Source organism: Spermophilus citellus, assembly GCF_964194105.1.
Source record: "Spermophilus citellus genome assembly, chromosome: 5".
In the NCBI taxonomy this organism is placed as follows: Eukaryota; Metazoa; Chordata; class Mammalia; order Rodentia; family Sciuridae; genus Spermophilus; species Spermophilus citellus.
The window spans coordinates 152,170,613-152,188,037 of record NC_138186.1 but is presented as its reverse complement, the minus strand read 5'-3'; the positions used below and the strand labels follow the sequence as shown (position 1 = coordinate 152,188,037).

Here is a 17,425-nt window from a genome sequence, read left to right as displayed (position 1 = left end):
TTATTTTTTTCTGTAGTTTTTAAAACTTTTATGATAAAATGTTGAGGCAAAACATTTTTTTTTCTTTTAAAGCAGAAGCTGAACTTGCAGCAAGTGTTCCTGCTTCCAGAAAGATGGAGTACAGGTACTTATTCCTATGTGTCTTGCTGAACATCATCACCTTCATGTCATATATTTAACAAATGTAAGAAGACTGTGAAAGGGGAAGTAACAGTAGTGCAGTCTGGGACCTCAAAACTCAAGAACCAGGATGCGTGAGATTCCTTAGGTTTGCTTCTGGCCTTACACACCCCACACTTGCAGCTAAAGAAGATGGCAACCCAGAAACACAGCCAATGGGCTCAGGTCAAAAGAGCCTCTCTCTAGCCATGGGTCCAGGGAAGGGGGTACCTAGCAAGACAAAAAAACTCTGTAGATGGTAATTGCTCTGAGTGGTCAAACACCACAGAAGGACTGTGACCACCATGCCAGAAAAAGTTGAATGGAGGAACTACACTTGCACTCTCACGGGGCTCCAACAAGAGACCCTAACACCCCTGAGGGAGTCGGAGTCAGAATCGAGTCTTGTGGGAGAAGACCAGCTGGGGAGCCAGGACCTTCACATCTGCCATCTGCTAATGAACCATCCCCAAGAGCATGGATTTCCACCCCATCCAGAATAACCAAATGTTACTCCCAGTACTGGGCTGGTGTCAAATCACTGCCCACTGGGAACAAGGTCACCATCCCTTTGGGTCCTTGAAGACCATGTGGGTATATGACAGTCTCACACCTACCCAACAGTAATGAGGACCCCCCACCCCCATACAGTATGCCAATGGAGAACAAGAAGGGAAGATGGATTCTAACTCCACAGGAGAGTGGGGGAGGGGGGTGGGGACAAGGGACACTCACTGCTTGCCTGGCAGAAGAAGTGTCAGACAAAGCCAATGAAAGCAGGTTTCAATAAAGTCTAGAGTCTTGTAACATAATACAAATAAGTTCAAGTGGGGTAGGCCGGGGGGGTGGAAATCACTTGACATACCAAGAACCAAGAAAAATCTCAAAGTGAATGTTAAAGGACATTCAATAGATACCAACTCCTCAATCCTTGTGAGTTCTCCTTCCAAATGAGTGTGGATAAATTCCATTCCTCCTTCTAGTGAGGTCTACTCTAATTTCGGGTGCTATCTAGGCAGATGTAACCAGAGTGTTGCATTTCTAGGGTCACCTGGAGATGAAGCACTAGGGATGCTTCTGTAAGTGTCCTAACCCTACCTTCAGCTGTAACTCAACAGAGATGAGGGGGCAGGGCAGGGGGTTAGATGGATTTCGAAGCTAAGCCACAGTAACAGAGTAAAATCTTCACTTCTGCTCCTGTCCAACAGCCGTTTGTGAACCAGGGGGCAAACTCAGGGAGGAAGTGAGTATGTGGTTTCTCTTCTTCATGAGACTCTATGTTATACTCTCATAAAAGATTTTAATTTTCAACAGTGTATATGCTGTAAAATACAAAAGGACTATTACAAATCAGTGGAACTAAAGTTTCTACCTTAAATTCATCTCTGTGACTACAAACATCTAGTTCTCATTTTCTCACACTAGACTGGGGACTCAATCTTCCAAACCATATCTGTTTTGCTGATGTGCCACAAAAATCCTGCTTTTCCATCTGAATCAGTAAAACACAGTTTATTTTTCTCCTGTAAATAAAAATGAAATTTAAAAATCCATATTAAATAACTCCCAAGATTGCAGAAGGGGCCATTACTGAGATGGAGTGAGAGGGTTGATGAGTGAAAAATGAAGCCTTAATGTTAAATTCTTGACTGTGTAAGAAGCCCAGAGGCTGGGGACATAGGAGACATAGCTCAGTTGATAGAGCACTTGCCTCGCATGCACAATGCCTTGGGTTCAATCTCCAGCACCATGAATGGAAAAAAAAAATAAGATTCCAAAGGTTAAGTTACTATCTTTCTTGATTTCTTGATGAGGCATATGTAGTTCTATCTTTATCTCAGGTCTGTAAAGGGCCTGAGCTAGTGCCAGAGGCCTGCCTCTCTCTCTCTCTCTCTCTCTCTCTCGCTCTCTCTCTCTCTCTCACACTCACACACACACACACACACACTTCTTTTCCCTGATTGAATAGAATCCACTTGTGATTTTTATAATTGTTGGGCTATTTCAGTGAATCACATTTGCAACTGGAGACCATATGACAGCACAGTTAGTCAAAATGCCACTGTACTTCACAGAAAGCACGGAAGTGAAGAGGGCTATCACCTACTCTTGAGTTAATGAGCCAAATATTACCTTTTCTCTTTTCTGCACATTCAGGATACTGGTAGTGCCATTGATATTTTTGTATTTTTTTCTTTTGAATCAATTTATCATTAAAACACATTTGAAACTTTCTATAAATTCTTTCATAGTAAGTCTAGTGAATTTTGCATTTACACACAGAGAACAAATTGCCAGATGTATCCCAGATGAAAGTGGAAATTTCCTGTTTTCAATGTTAATTGTGATTCACTTTCATATTATTGGAGTGGTTCATGAGGACTTTCCTTTTTATGCCAAAGATGTATACTTTAAATATAGCATATTCTGAAATACAGTCATTAGTTATTCGAATGTAAAAATCTTAAATGACACATACTCACATACACCTCAATCTATTTTCCTGTTGAAATAAGCCCACACCACCCAATGATAAGTATTTAGAGAACATATGCAGGTTTTTATTTTCATTTAAACAGAAATTCATCAATTACGCAGCCTCAGTGTAAAGGTGATCGTATGGGCCAAAAAAATAAAAGAGACTAGATAATTATCATATAAAATATGTTATATATTTGAATATTATCCCTTTTGAGATTTGAGAACTGAATGACAGATCTTTTTAGAAAAGGTAAGTGTACTTAATGTGTGGGTTTATAGATTTTTTGGGGGGAGGGGGCACTGGGGATTAACTCAGGGACACTTGACCACTGAGCTACATCCCCAGCCCTATTTTGTATTTTATTTGGAGACAGGGTCTCACTGAGTTGCTTAGTGTGTCACTTTTGCTGAGGCTGGCTTTGAACTTGAGATCCTCCTGCCTCAGTCTCCCAAGGTGCTGGAATTACAGGCATGCACCACTGTACCCAGCAAGAGTTTGTAGTTTGTAAAATAATATTTAATGTTATAGTTTGGATATAACATTAAATATTATCTTAAAATCCATTTTTCTGTACACATAATTATTTTAGTCACCAAGAAAGTAAGACAAATGATGCATACTATTCCATATCACAAACTTTGTAGTTAAAAGATCATTTAGAATCTCAGTAAAAGATCTCCTGGCACTCTGGTGCAGGCTGAGAGCACCTATGGAAAAAGTAAATGATAAAGATGGTCTCAATTTTCTCTAAAAATCCTTAAATATTTGGAGGTAAATGCAAATACATTTCTGAAGCCCAATTATAACAAAAACAGAGAAATAACATGTGGTAAATAATGCTTTGATAGCCCCCCTGCCCTACTGTGTGCTTTAAGGAAGGGGAAAAAATACCCAAATAAACCAGCCTTAATTTCCTTAAAATATAGCTTTTGGGCTGTTTTATTATCATTTTTTTGATGTATGTGTATCTTTGGAATTTATTATGTTCATAAAACATTAAGATTATCACTATATAATTTATTTTTATTTTTTTATTTCTAGTTCTATTATGTTTCCATTAAAATTCTGCCCCTTACCCCTTTAAGGCCACAGATCATAAGAAAAAAAAAAAAAAAGGGAAGCCCTGGCTTTACTTCCTACATTCACAGGAGGTATCTCTCTTCACTGAAACAATGACTTGAGATGCGTGATACAGAAGGTACTTGGTTCTGGGCACAGATCCAAGTAGATAGCAAGGTCAGAGTGAAGCGATGCTGAGAGCCATTGCAGAGTAGACTGGATAATGGTTTTTAAGGCAGCCAAGGGGCAATCCTGGCCTTGCACTTTTAAAGGAGATCTTTACTTTCTCCCTTACTAGAGTTTACATTGCGTTGGGCCAAATCACTTCCTTTAAGGGAATAAAAGCAGTGGCCAGTGGAGAAGAAAGAGAGAGAAAAAAATACATAAAAGAACAAAAGAATCAAAATGAGAGGTATATGTGAGAAATCCTGAAATTGCTGCATCTGTAGACTGAGATCCAACAAGTCAGTAAGTAATTGGCGGATGGTGGGAGCCAGGTTTCTCCCAGCTGGAGAAAAAAGATAAGTGGGGAAATCTGGAATGATCCATGTGGCACCAAGTACAGTTAGAAACATCTGGACGAACTCATGTTGGGCCAGATAGAGAGACAGTAGAGAGACCGATTGTAGATATGTGTATAGACTTTGTTGAGTGCACCCACATGTATTTCTTAGTTCTGTCTTCTCAGAGGAACTAGAAGCAACAGCATCCCACTAGCAATGAGCACATGCAGGACTCAGATCTTGGTTTCTGTGAGAGTTTGGAACTGGAATAGTCCCTAAAGGCTTGGTCCCCAGCTGGTGATGGAAACCTAGGGGCCCAATAATAACAAAAACAGAGAAATAACATGTGGGGCCCATTTGGAGGAAGTAGGTCCTTGGGCATGTGCCCTTGAAGAGTATATCTTGTCCCCTGCCCCTTCCTCTACTCCCTCTTTTTCTCCCACTCTCTATGTCCCAGCCACTGTGAGGTCAATAACTTTGCTCCACCAGATCCTCTAGGCTGATGTTCTGCTTTACCACAGGCCTAAAAGCAACTGAGTCAGCTGACTATGGACTGAAACCTCTAAAACTATAAACAAAATAAACATATCCTCCTTTAAATTGATTCTCTCAAGTATCTTATCACAGTGACAGAAAGCTAACACAGTAGCATTCTTTAATAAGAGGAACAGGTGAACATGGTGGTGCACGCCTGAAATCCCAGCAGTTTGGGATGCTGAGGCAGGAGGATCACGAGTTCAAAGCCAGCCTCAGCAAAAGAGAGGCACTAAGCAATTCAGTGAGACCCTGTCTCTAAATAAATTACGAATTAGGGCTGGGGATGTGGCTCAATGGTCAAGTGCTGCTGAGTTCAATCCCCAGTACCCCTCTCAGGAAAAAAAAAAAGGAGGAACAGGGAAAATGTTAGATGAGACTTGTAGTATCTTACAGAGCTGGAAAATAAGGAAGCACTCAAAACACTAAGTGATGGGAGTCTGTTAGAGGAACACAGAAGCCAATTCAAATAGTCCTCAAAGGCCAAAGATGGAACAATTTGAGGAAATAAAATAAATGGTATAGTGTTAGATTATAACCCAAAGTAGAAATATCTATAAGTCCATATTGATAAAAATAAATACTGAATAAGTAAATCAATATGGGAGTAAGATTTATATCTGTATAGAAGAGCTCCAAATAATTTATATAAATGTTCCCTTCTCAAGGAGGTGGCACTCAACTTCCCTGCCTTAAATATGGGCTATACACAGTGACTTCCTTCCCAAGAGTTCAGTATGGAAAGAGGGGAGAAAGGAATGACTTCACAGCAGAGAACACTAATAAGCACCAGTTCGTCAAGGGGATCCAGTTCAACAACATCAGCGATAAGCTGATATGATGTGATGAGAACAGCACCTCAAAGCCCACCACCGCAGAGTAATCATGAGAAAGACACCAAGACATCACCAAATTCAGGGACGTTTCCAAAATACCTGGACAGTACATTTCCAAACTGACAAGGTCGTTAAAAATGAGAAAAATCTGAGTAAATGACATAGACCAGAGGAGCCTAAGGAGTCATGAGGACAAAAATGTGGTATTCTTAATGGAATCCTGAACAAACAAAAGGACATCAGGTGGAAATTAGTGAAATCCTAAGAGATTGTGCAGTTTAGCTAGTGATAACATACCAATGACTGTTCCTTGATGTAACAAACGTATCATACACATAAGATACCAGCAATAGCAGAAAAGTGAGTTGGAAGCTCATAAGAACTTCCTGTACTACCGTTTCAACATTTCTGCAAGTTTGAAACTATTCTAAAAGAGAGTTTCTATTGTAAAATTTGGTATCAGCCGGCATGTATGGAAAGGAGCATGAAGATTTAGCAGATTCTTAGGAGTCAATGGACTACTGCTCTAAGAGACCTGAAGGGTTCTCAGAGTAAAGATTTCTGCTCAAGGGAGTTTGGGAAAGTACCATGTTTCAGGGCTGCCTGGCTTTCCCTCCAAAACTGCTTTTATGAATACTTTCAGTTCCCAGTAGCTCATCATGAAGAGAACATTTACGGGTCATCATATTTCTATTTCAACACTTTCTAGCATGTGATAAACCCAAATAAAGTTAAGGGATATTCAACATCTTGCAAAGGGCAGACAATGGTCCCAGTTGCAACATTAGGAAGTATTCAGCTACAGTTATGAGACCACACCAGAGAGTGGAGATTACACACACACACACACACACACACACACATGTGCACAGGGATTAACATCATGTTCTCATGGAGGGCTCACAAAGAATGACAAATCTGGGAATAAAAAGGCTCCCTATACTTTATTTCTACATAATTGAAGTTGAACTCTTTTCAATAATAAAATTTTACTTGGGACCAAAAGTCAATTTAAGGCGGGTACAGTAGTGCATGCCAGTAATCCCAGCAACTCAGGAGGTTGAGGCAGGGGGATGGCAAGTTCCAGGCCAGCCTCAGTAACTTAGTGAGACCTTATCTCAAAATTAAAAAAAAAAAAAAAACTAAAAGGGCTGGGAATGTGGTTTAGTGGAATAGCATCCCTGGGTTCAATCCCCAGTACCACCAAAAAAAAAAAAAAAAATACAATTTAAAGGAGTAAAGTGTTTATTGCAGACCTATGGAGAATGCATTTCCCAGCTCATCCTTGTTATCCCTCAACACCCAGGGATGTGAGGAGAGTGGGAAGATGCAGGAACAGAAACTCCATGACTTAAGCTTTGCTTGGAAGGCTAGTGAGCAGCACCTACTAATGAGCTATTCATTGACTCATCCAGGTTTCATTGTCTCCAAAGAGTTAAAGTTAGGAGCACTTTATTATTGCAGAATTAATAGTGGCTCATGGTTGTTTTGTTGTTGTTGTTGTTGTTGTTGTTGTTTTTAGTATTTCTTACGTACCAGGAACTGGACAAAGTACTTTACCTGCATCATTAGCTCATGTGAATTTTTACAATACCTTTGAGATAGGTAGCATTTCTATGATGAGAAAGATTAAAGATTTATTGAGTAGATAATGACAAAGTATCTTCCTCCAGTGGCACACTGAATCAAGTGGCAGAGCTTGGATTAGAACTCACATCTGTCTGTCTCTAAAATAGCCCTCTGTGGGCTGGAGTTGTGGCTCAGTGGTAGAGTGCTTGGCTAGCACGTGCAAGGCCCTGGGTTCGATCCTCAGCACCACATAAAGATTAATAAATAAAATAAAATGGCCCTCTGCACCACTGTTCTCCAGGCTAGCTTTATGACTTGGGGCTGTGGCTTGTCGTGCAAGATCCAGGAGGATCACAGGAACAGCCAAGCACGATTCTCTCCCTGAGCTCCTTCAGTGTGATCAGGGAAGCAGATGTGACCAGTGGTCACTGATGTGAGCCAAAAACAGAGGTGGAAGCAGAGTAGCTAGCTCCCAGGAGGAAGCAGTGAACTCTGGCTGGGTGTCCCAAGAATATTTCCCAGGGACTGAGAGCCATGAACTCGAGCCATGGAGATGAGGAAGACTTCCAGGTGGAAATTAAGGAGGGGACAGCCCACAGGGGAACGGACCAAGTATGACTGACCTTTTAAAGTAATGCCAAGAAGCACTTTCTCATTATCATAGTGCTCTGCTCAGAATCGGCACATGACATATATTTATGGAAAAAAAGAAACAAACTAATTATAAAGTCATGTCCTTGTACATGTGAAATGGTCAAATGTGAAATGCTCTAAAAGGAACTTTTTAACTTTCTCTATATAAATGTATACTACCTCTTAAAACTCTGATAATAATAGAATTTTAGAATTAGAAATGATCTTAGCTAACCCAGAAAAAAATTACTTTTAATCACTAGATATTTCCTTAAAATAATTAGCATTAAGGTAACAATCATGGTTAACATTTAAAAATTATTTAGCTACTCTCTTTTTAAATTCTCAAGAATAAAAGAACAGAATGCAAACCAGAAGTTAAATTAAATTTAAAGAAATGTAATAGGATGTGAGAAACATTACTGTAACAGTGTATGATGAACGGATTTTACTCTCCCTAAAGGAAGACTCCTCTTCTAAGGCTGCTTTCATACTTGAGTCCCAATTTACCAGTTTCTGACCCTTCTAAACTTGAGAGAAACTATGAAGTTCTCTAAAGAGAACTCAAATAAGATCAGTACACTGTCATTAAAACCAGCACTATGAGCCAGGTGCAGTGGGTGGCAGAGCTTGGATTAGAACTCACATTTGTCTGTCTCTAAAATGGCCCTCTGTGGGCTGGAGTTGTGGCTCAGTGATAAAGTGCTTGGCTAGCACGTGCAAGGCCCTGGGTTTGATCCTCAGCACCACATAAAGATAAATAAATAAAATAAAATGGCCCTCTGCACCACTGTTCTCCAGGCTAGCGATGAGTACCTCCTCATCGCTCTAACAGTAAGACTATAAAACAGAAAGTGAAGGAGACATTGCACAATCCGCACAGCAACTTGGGAGGCTGAGGCAGGAGGATTGCGCGTCCAAGGCCAGCCCATGCAATTCAGCGAGACTTAGTCTCAAAATAAAATAAAAAGGGCTGGGGATGTGTCTCAATGGTAGAGTGCCCCTGGGTTCCATTCCCAGTACCACAAGGAAGATTAAAAACTAAACTATACTAATACTATGCAGCATTCTCCCCCCCCCAATTTTTTTGAAATATAACATACAGATAGACATTTTTGAGGTATAACGTACAATATGCATGATACATATAATATCACACACACAATGATTCTTCATTTGCAGTCCCTATCCAGAGCAAGGCACACACCATTCCCAGGCTCCAGAAATCTTCCTTGTGCTGTTCCCCAGTCAAGTCCCACTTGCTTCCCTCCATTCCCTCATCCCACAACCACTTCCATCACCACAGATTTGTTTCACCTTTCCTTGAACTTTCAGTTAGTGGAATCACACGACATACCCTTTGGTGTCTTTCTTTCATGGACTGTGAGATTCATCTTTGGAGCTTAATCTTAGTACGTGAGCATTTCAAAGCAAAGCTACCCAGTTACAAAATCAAAACGCTGTCTGAGCAAGACTTCAGAAGACAGAGAACTTGAAAATCATGAGCCTTCTGCATGACTTTTCTTGAGCAAGGACATCATTACTACTGTCCTTACCTGGAAAATGAAAATAATATCTCCTTTTCCTTACTAGGTTTCTGGAAAAGCTCATTTACCTTGACACCTGCTTTTGAGGTTTCCCTGAAGTGGTGCAAAAATAGAAGCTCCTGTAAGCAAGACTAAAGATGTAGAAGAAGTTTATTTTGAGTAAATAGTGACAATTTTACCTATAGTCTTACTCTGCATATCAGTCTGGGCAAAGTAATTTCCCAAAGCATTCGATTTCAATGATACCCACGATGCGAACTATAACCACGTTTAACCTAGGAGTTCCATATTGTCCGATTCTATGTGTAAAGGCCCTATAGAGGAGAAAACCAAGCCACAAAAAGGCCACATGGCTTCCCAAAGAGTTAGCTCATGGCAAAAAGGAAAGTCCAGGTCACCTGATTCCTAATCAGGGTACTGCCCCCCTCTACCAGGCTGTCTTCACTGGAATATGATAGTTCAGTTCCTGGTGAGCTAGGAGTACCTCCTCATCGCTCTAACAGTAAGACTGTAAAACAGAAAGTGAAGGAGACATTGCACAATCCGCACAGGCAGTAAATCTGGGTTATTATTCTGGATTTTGATCACCCAACTGGGATGGTTAAGGGAAAGCCAAGAAGAGAGCTGGATCCTAGATCCAATGCTGCTACTTAACTAGCCCCGTGACCTTGAGCAAGGACCCTAATTTTTCAATGCTGAAATTAGGAGACTAGGTTAAATAATCTCCAGGAGCCTTTCCAACTTTACCAATTTGGTGATTCTTCACATTGTTTTGTGCTGAGTATATCAATCTTACAGATCACAGGAAGACCTGTTCTGAGGACTTCATGAGTATTGCCTCATTAATCATCACTAAAACTCTGTGATGTAAGTGCTATTAATGTAGCCCCATCTTGTAGATGAGGACATTGAAGTTCAGAGAGAGCAAGCAACTTGCCCAAGGTTACACAGCTGGTAAGTGGGATTTAAACTCAGCAGCTTGCTTCCAGAGTGTCCTTTGTATAAAATAGGGAGAAGGTTTATGGATGAGAGTATATTTTAAGAGAAAGCAAGACAGAAACCCTAATGAACAATAATTCATTTCTATCCAGAACCACTTGTTTGCACTAATCCAAACTAGGGCAGGTACTTTTTTTGCTCTCTACAGCAATCAGTGTTAACACAGTTCATTACATGCTGGTTGTAGGCAGACTATTCTGTTCACTTTATATTTACCTTTGATTGTATACAATCTTTATTTACCATAGTATTAATTTTAGAAGTTTGATACCATCAATTTTTAAACTTGTTTTTCTAACACAGGCAGTCATTCTTTTTAAACCCCCAAAGGGGAGAAGCTACTAAAGACTTCCATCTGCCTGCAAGTAGTGACAGAGAATTCCAGAGTTTAAACTTGTGGCCAAAAGGCCTGCAGAATAAGTATGTTTGTGCAGCTGTATGACATCCTGATTCACTGACACGAACAATATCCCCTAGACCTGCCACAGAATATTTAACAGATTAAGTAAAGTCACTCACGTTAGAGGGTTCAAGGAACTCCGATCGAGTAGGAAAAGGGTCGCTTTACAATGAAAAATAAATTTTAGCGACAATGACAGCATTTGAAGTTCTGAAGAGCGCTGCTCTCACGAGGAGCAAGGGGTTCTCTCCACAAAGGCAGTGATAGCTCTGCTTAGGAAGGACAGGAAGCACATGAAAGAGAGAAAAACTAAGGAACCCACCAACCTCTACCTCGCTTCCCTTGAAGGCTAGTCATCTCCTTGAGGCGACTCTCAGAGTCCAGGGTGTGTAGAGGGTGCGCTGTGTGAAAAGGAAGAAAAGTCCATATGTAACTCTAGTGGACAGTTAGCCAAGTGAAAAAGGATTGCAATCCACCCGTGTTAGGATAATGATCGCCCTGCCTGTGCCGAGCCTGTGCACAGGTGAATGGAACCTCAGGAGCGAGGCCAGCAGGCCTTCCATATAATTGTAAAATAAAATCCAATAAAAGCATCGTGATTTTTTTAAGTAAATGACTAAATTTTTGCTTCTGACAAAATGACAAAAATAAAAAATTCCTAAGGAGGATGAAAGTAACCGAAGTATTATTAAAAAGTAACACATTAAATCTGAACCGATGTCTTTAGTCAAAAGGCTGGTGGATAAGTAAGGGTCCTGAGAATCTACATATAACATGACTGACCCTGTCTGCATGTCCAACAGTTCCCTGGCAGTCACACCAAGTCCCCACTCCTGGTTCTACGAAGAGGTGGCCACATGTAGCACTCTGGACTCTCTCCCCAGGGCAGAGGTGAAATGTGCAGCCTATACAATGGAAAGCAGGATGCTGGGAGATAGATTCCACAGAGAAGAATTTATGTCAATTTGTCATGTGGTGTTCCCAAGGCACCCAGATTTATATACTTGTAGTTCGGTTAAGAGGTGACTGCAACATCCCAGGCATCTGAACTTGGAGAGGAGCAGTGGAAAAGGGCTGAAAGTGATGAATGGATCCAAGGAACATTGCAGAAAAAGAGTCCGAGGAACTGCCTGGAGAAGTCACAGAGGACTCCGTGGCCTGAGCTTCCACAGGGGTGGAGTGTGATGTCAGGAGGAAAGAAGACTTGGAGGAAAGACCTTCAGATCGTGTTTAGACATTATGAACTTCAGGTGTTGGCAGGACATCCAAGGGAAGAGGTCCAACAGACAGTCAGAAATTCATTACTGACACACTAGCAAAAAGTTGGAGTGAAGTTTGGTGGAATCTTCCAAACAAAAGCAGCTGTTGAGGGCCAGGGGTAAATTCTCAGAGAAACAATTACATTGAGGAGCAAGTGGGCTTTGCGCAATAAGGAACCTTGAACTTTTTTTGGCATTGAGTTTGATCCAGTATAAGAAAAGGTTCTGTTTGCTGTTTGTTTAAAATTCACAAAGTGTGAAGGACACTCAAGAATGTTTATGGGATGAGGAGAAGGAGCCTAGGGGGTGGAGAGGGTGAAGATGAGACAGAAGGGCTACAGTACTGCACCAGCCAGAATGCCAGACAGGGAGACTGAGTATCTTTGAGGAATAGGAAGAAGAAGTGGAGAGGGTAAGCCTGAATCTCATCTGGTGCATAGGAAGATGAATGGTAGTCTGGAGATGGTAGCAAGAACACTTGGCAGGATGGAATGTACTTCCAATTAAGGTGTGCACAGTCCTGGAACAAGATGGTGGAAATGGCACTGGGAAGCTGGGGGAACGTCAATGGTGCCTGTGGTATAAGGGGCAAAGGACCACAGACCTCCATTAAACAGCTTTATCAGAGAAGCTGTGCTACTACCTACCAAGGACAGCCCCATTTCAGATAAGGCAAGGAAGAGGAGGAAGAAGTCTACAAAAAGATGCCCATGTAGAAAAATGTGCCTACTATGGAATGGAAGCATTTCAGTCACAATTAATTTACTGAGCAACCATTGTAAAAAAGGTTCTACGTAGAGCTGATCTCTGCCCTTAGGGGGCTTACGGTCAATGATGGAGGATGACTCTAGTGAAGCAACCCTCATTCCAACCTAGACTCACAGCATGTGATGCGGGCAGAGGAGTGTGGGTAACTCCAAGAGGATAGTTCCCCTGACATGAATGGCGCAAAAGTCTCCCAATTATGAGTAAAAAATTTGGGATGAAATTGTTCCAGGGTTTCAGAGTTTAAGGCTAGTTTCATAACTTTGCTTAAAAAGTGGAAATAACCTGTTCAAATTAAATAGGAAACTATTTAAAAGTCACTGAGGATTAACATTCCTTAGTTTTTGTACACCCAATGTTCTCGACAGAGAAACAATCCCACTAGTTTTTTAAAAACCAAGTTTATGATAATGATATCTTCAGTGTTGACTTTGTATCTTTTCCTCTCCCACATGGATCAACGAGGAGATCCCACCTGCAGGACGTCCTATTCTGGTTCTTTCTTTAGAACGGCATGCATGTTAAGCAAGCTTTCCAGGAAACGAGTCCCACCAGCAGGACTTGGGTATCACACCACTCGGAAAGCTCCTGAATCCAATCTGGACACTATCCAGCCACTGAGCTTATTCCAAAATTCTTTTCTCATATCATTTTTATTAAGATTTTTAATACTGAAGGAATGTTGACTGTGTGCTACAGTGGCGGGGAAAAGTCCATAACTGCACTTCAAAAGTAGCTAGTTGCAGTTCACCAACTTTTCCAGAAGCCATAAAAATAATTTTTAGTTGTTGTTGTAATTAAGTGAATAGGGGCAAAGACTGTCTCATTATGAAGAAAAAAATAATCTTTCCCATTATATCAGGAGTCCCATGAGATGAGGGACAAACTGGTTTTCATTCTGGGGATGCCCCCATACTATACCTATAACCCAGAAGGTCCTTAATTAATATTTGAAAAATGAAAATGTAAGTCATGTGTAGCAATCATTTGCAGGGCCTGGCCTAGCTAGGCTATGATTTATTCAAGTAGGTCTTTAGACTCTTCCCACAGAGGAAACTGTTTCCAACAGTGCCTTCCTGTAGAATTCCAAACATTTTGAAAGATAATATAACAAACATTAACGTTTGAAATTGGGAAACTATCAAAGCCAGCAGGAAAGATGATTAACACTCATAAGAACAGTACAGGCGGGGTGACACATTTTTCAGGTAAGTGAACACTTAATTGCTGCTTACAGTAGAATTTAAAGACACTTCATCAAAGACAAATAATTGAAAAACAGCTGGAAGAATTTATATGTGAAATAATCTTTTAAGAAGTTTCTGTTTTCCCACAGTGATGAGTGGTGAACATGAATTTTTTCAAGAGTGTCTCTCCATCCCATGCCCACCCACTCCATTAACAGTTCTTTCTTCAACTAAACACTCTTATTAGGCATCTCAGATGCTTCTTGTCCTTACTTTCTTTGCCCTAACTGGAGAAGTTCAGGAAGAAAAGAAAGAAAAGTAAAGAAAGCAGAAGAGGAGTTTACCTGACTACATTGGAATTAAATCCAAATCGGTTTTGTTTTTTCCATTTTTTTTAAAGCATCACACATGGGAATTTGAATCTCTTAAAAAACTATGATACAATATAGAAACTCCAAAATGGCCTTTTGGTTGTTTACTTTGTTTCATATTATGAACACATATTAACTGTACAAGTTACGGAGTTTCACTGTAACATTTCCATACGTGCAATATACTGCATCTTAAGCACATTCATCCTCCCTTCTATCCTCACTTGTCCTCTCAGCCGATGTCTCTTTCCCTTTCCCTAATTAAAAGTGTATTTTTTACTTAAAATTAAATTATTTGATTAAACATGATTACATATTCTTGGCTGAGAATCAATGCTTTAGACTTTCAATTCACTTAAGCTGGAGAATCTAGTAGAACCAAAAGATAAAGTTATTTCATGCAGTAGCTCAGTGTTGGCAAACAGCTGAGCATGTGCCATAACACGCTGGATCACTAGGACTCCTTCTTTAAGACTGGCAACCAGCAACACATTTTTGTTCCAATCTAAAGAGACCACACTACATCTCCCATCCCACCCTTCAACTGAGAACTGAATCTCTGCTGTTTGACGAGTTTCCCAGGCAGCAGACAGAAATGGATGGAGATGGTTCACACTTAGGCATTTCCATATCCAAGCTTCCAGAGTAGTCAGAAAACAGTGTGTTTTGTTTATTTCTCTAGCTATTTGGCATCGTAGTATGATTCTCTGTATACTTAAAAAACAAGAAATATTCATTTTTAGTATATGCACAGACCTCTGAGTACTGTGGAGAAAAAAACATGGGCTTCCAGGGCCAGAGAGACATAAATTTAATAATCTGATTCTCCACTTCCTAGCTGTTAACCTAATTCAACCTTTCAGAGTCTCTTCCTCATGCACAGAATGGGTTGCAGCTAGGGTTAATAGAGATAACACACAAAAAAACAATATATGGAAGTGGAAAAAGGGCAATCAAGGAGTTTAGGGTATAAAAGTAGAGGGTGGATTATGCATGAATTGGAATCAGTGAGTGGAGCAGTGAGTTACTTTGGCAAACATTTTCTTGCTCTTCGAGAAGTCTTCAGGAAAACAAAAACACCCTGGAAAGTAGACTCCTATATACCCACCCAGAGTCCACACCTGCTTCTTCCACTAACTTCAAGACAATAGCCAGGAGCCACTGAGACCAACTGACACTCAAAGAAAATCACCACCACCCTGAAGCACAAATGCCCTCCATTAAAGAAAGGAACTGAATAAGAAGGCTGACATGACCTACAAGAACGAGAGATTTGGTTCTTACCTACCATCTGGGACGTTGCTGGTTTTATTTCAATGCTTGTAGCTGAAAAAGAAAAGAAGGAAAGGAAGGAAGGAAGGAAGGAAGGAAGGAAGGAAGGAAGGAAGGAAGGAAGGAAGGAAGGAAGGAAGGAAGACAGGCAAGCGAAAGAGTAAAAGAAAATGAGCAAACAAAAAACAATGTATTCCACTATTGTCATGTATGTAAGAAAAAAAAAACCAATGTATTCAAAAGTCTGGCTGCATGCTGGTTAATACAACACCTAATGGATTGTACTGAAAATCTGACTAGGAACGGTCTACGTTGAGTCAGATACAAGTTGATGTTGATTTTGGGTTTCGAAAAGGCTGCACTTTATAAGGTGTGTTGCTACAGCTGCCAAACAAAGGAAGTTGCATTTTGCACATTTCCAAATATGCCTAATGTCAAAATCTGAAAAGAGGAAAAAAAAAGTTTTGATCCATGATTTCATCAACCTCAGACCATTTAAGACCACTTTTAACCCTTTAAGTTTCAAGTTTTCAATCTGTAAATATTTCAACAAAATTGACACAGGTGTATTCAAATAGGTTGGAAACTATAAACTAGAACTTAATATACTCTTTATATTTATATTTGTATACACGTGGAAATACATACGTTTTACAAGTGCTCTAATCCTTCACCCATTATTTTTTTCAAAATAATAGAACTCTAAAGGCATTTATTTCAAAGTGACCATAAGTGGTTTATTTGTTCCTCAATTCAAATTTCTTATAGGTGTCCCTTATGTGGGGTGACAGGGAAAAAATGAGTTAAACTCAATGGAGATGGCCAAGTCCAAAAGGACTCTGGCACTACAAGAATCATTACCCAGGAGACTGGCTAAGAAATCATTATTAAAGTGGCTTTGGTTTATTCTGGGTCCTTTCCCTTCTATGATCCCTTTTATAGTGCTCTTTCTGACCACAGGATTAGAATACCCAAAAATAAAAATAAGACTTCAAAACTACAAGTAATTGCTAATTAAATGTTTACAGTTATTTCCATTCTATACAGTAAGACTTCATTTGTAGCCCATATGACACGAAGTTTTGAATCTGAAATAGGGTCTTGGATCCAAGTGAATTGTTCTCACTTGGAGAAACACCAATGTTCTGTGACTTTTAACCTTCCTTAGATTGAATGTTCGAATATTCTAATCTGCAAAATGTCTTCAAAGACTAAAATGACAGAGGCACAGCTAACAGACGTGGAAATTTGGCTAAGACTTTCTCACACCCTCACCCCACACCCGCCTCATCATTATCTGGATTCAGATCAGGTCCCAAAAGAACTGGGTCTTGCACGCAGCTTTTGGGGGAATGCTTTGCATCTCAGTCATGTCAAGGTCTAACTTACTTCTACAAACTCCTGGTCCAAGGAGATGCTATAAAATTAATTTCTGAGGTTATTGGGGGTTTTAAATCCTTTTACCAAAGGAATGAGGATTGCTAGACTCTGCTGCACCCAAATCTTACTTTTGTGCTGAGATGGCTTGAGAGAAATGTTCTATTTTAAATAAGGGATTTTGAAGACTGAGATTGCAGCTCAGCAACACAGTGCTTGCCTAGCATGCATAAGGCCCTGAGTTCAATCCCCAGCACTGAAAAGAAATAGGAGATGAATGTGCTTTTAAATCACTACCTTCATTTCTTGTGACAATGTGACAGTGCACCCAAACTGACCACTGACCATCCCCATTAAGAGTTTCTATGAAATTTAACAAGAGTTAGGAGGCCATCATGAGAAGCCTGCTAGGTATCTGACAATATGTAGAGCCAGAGCACAAATGCAATTACCTACATATGAGTCATCTTGAA

At 40.2% G+C, this 17,425-nt stretch overlaps 1 protein-coding gene across 8 annotated transcripts in view; it reads right to left on the bottom strand.

Moving 5' to 3' along the window:
- Positions 1–17,425, bottom strand: part of PHACTR2 (phosphatase and actin regulator 2) — a gene marked incomplete at its 3' end in the record, with an annotated part of 133,576 nt that overhangs the window by 99,510 nt on the left and 16,641 nt on the right. For 4 of the 8 annotated variants that reach the window (XM_081295189.1, XM_081295193.1, XM_081295195.1 and 1 more), the window contains exon 2: positions 11,048–11,122. The exons of 3 other annotated variants lie outside the window; for them this stretch is intronic. In XM_081295189.1, coding sequence (XP_081151315.1) covers positions 11,048–11,122 — 75 coding nt within the window. The remainder of the gene's footprint in view (positions 1–11,047; positions 11,123–17,425) is intronic. One more of the 8 variants, XM_081295190.1, reaches the window with a different exon arrangement.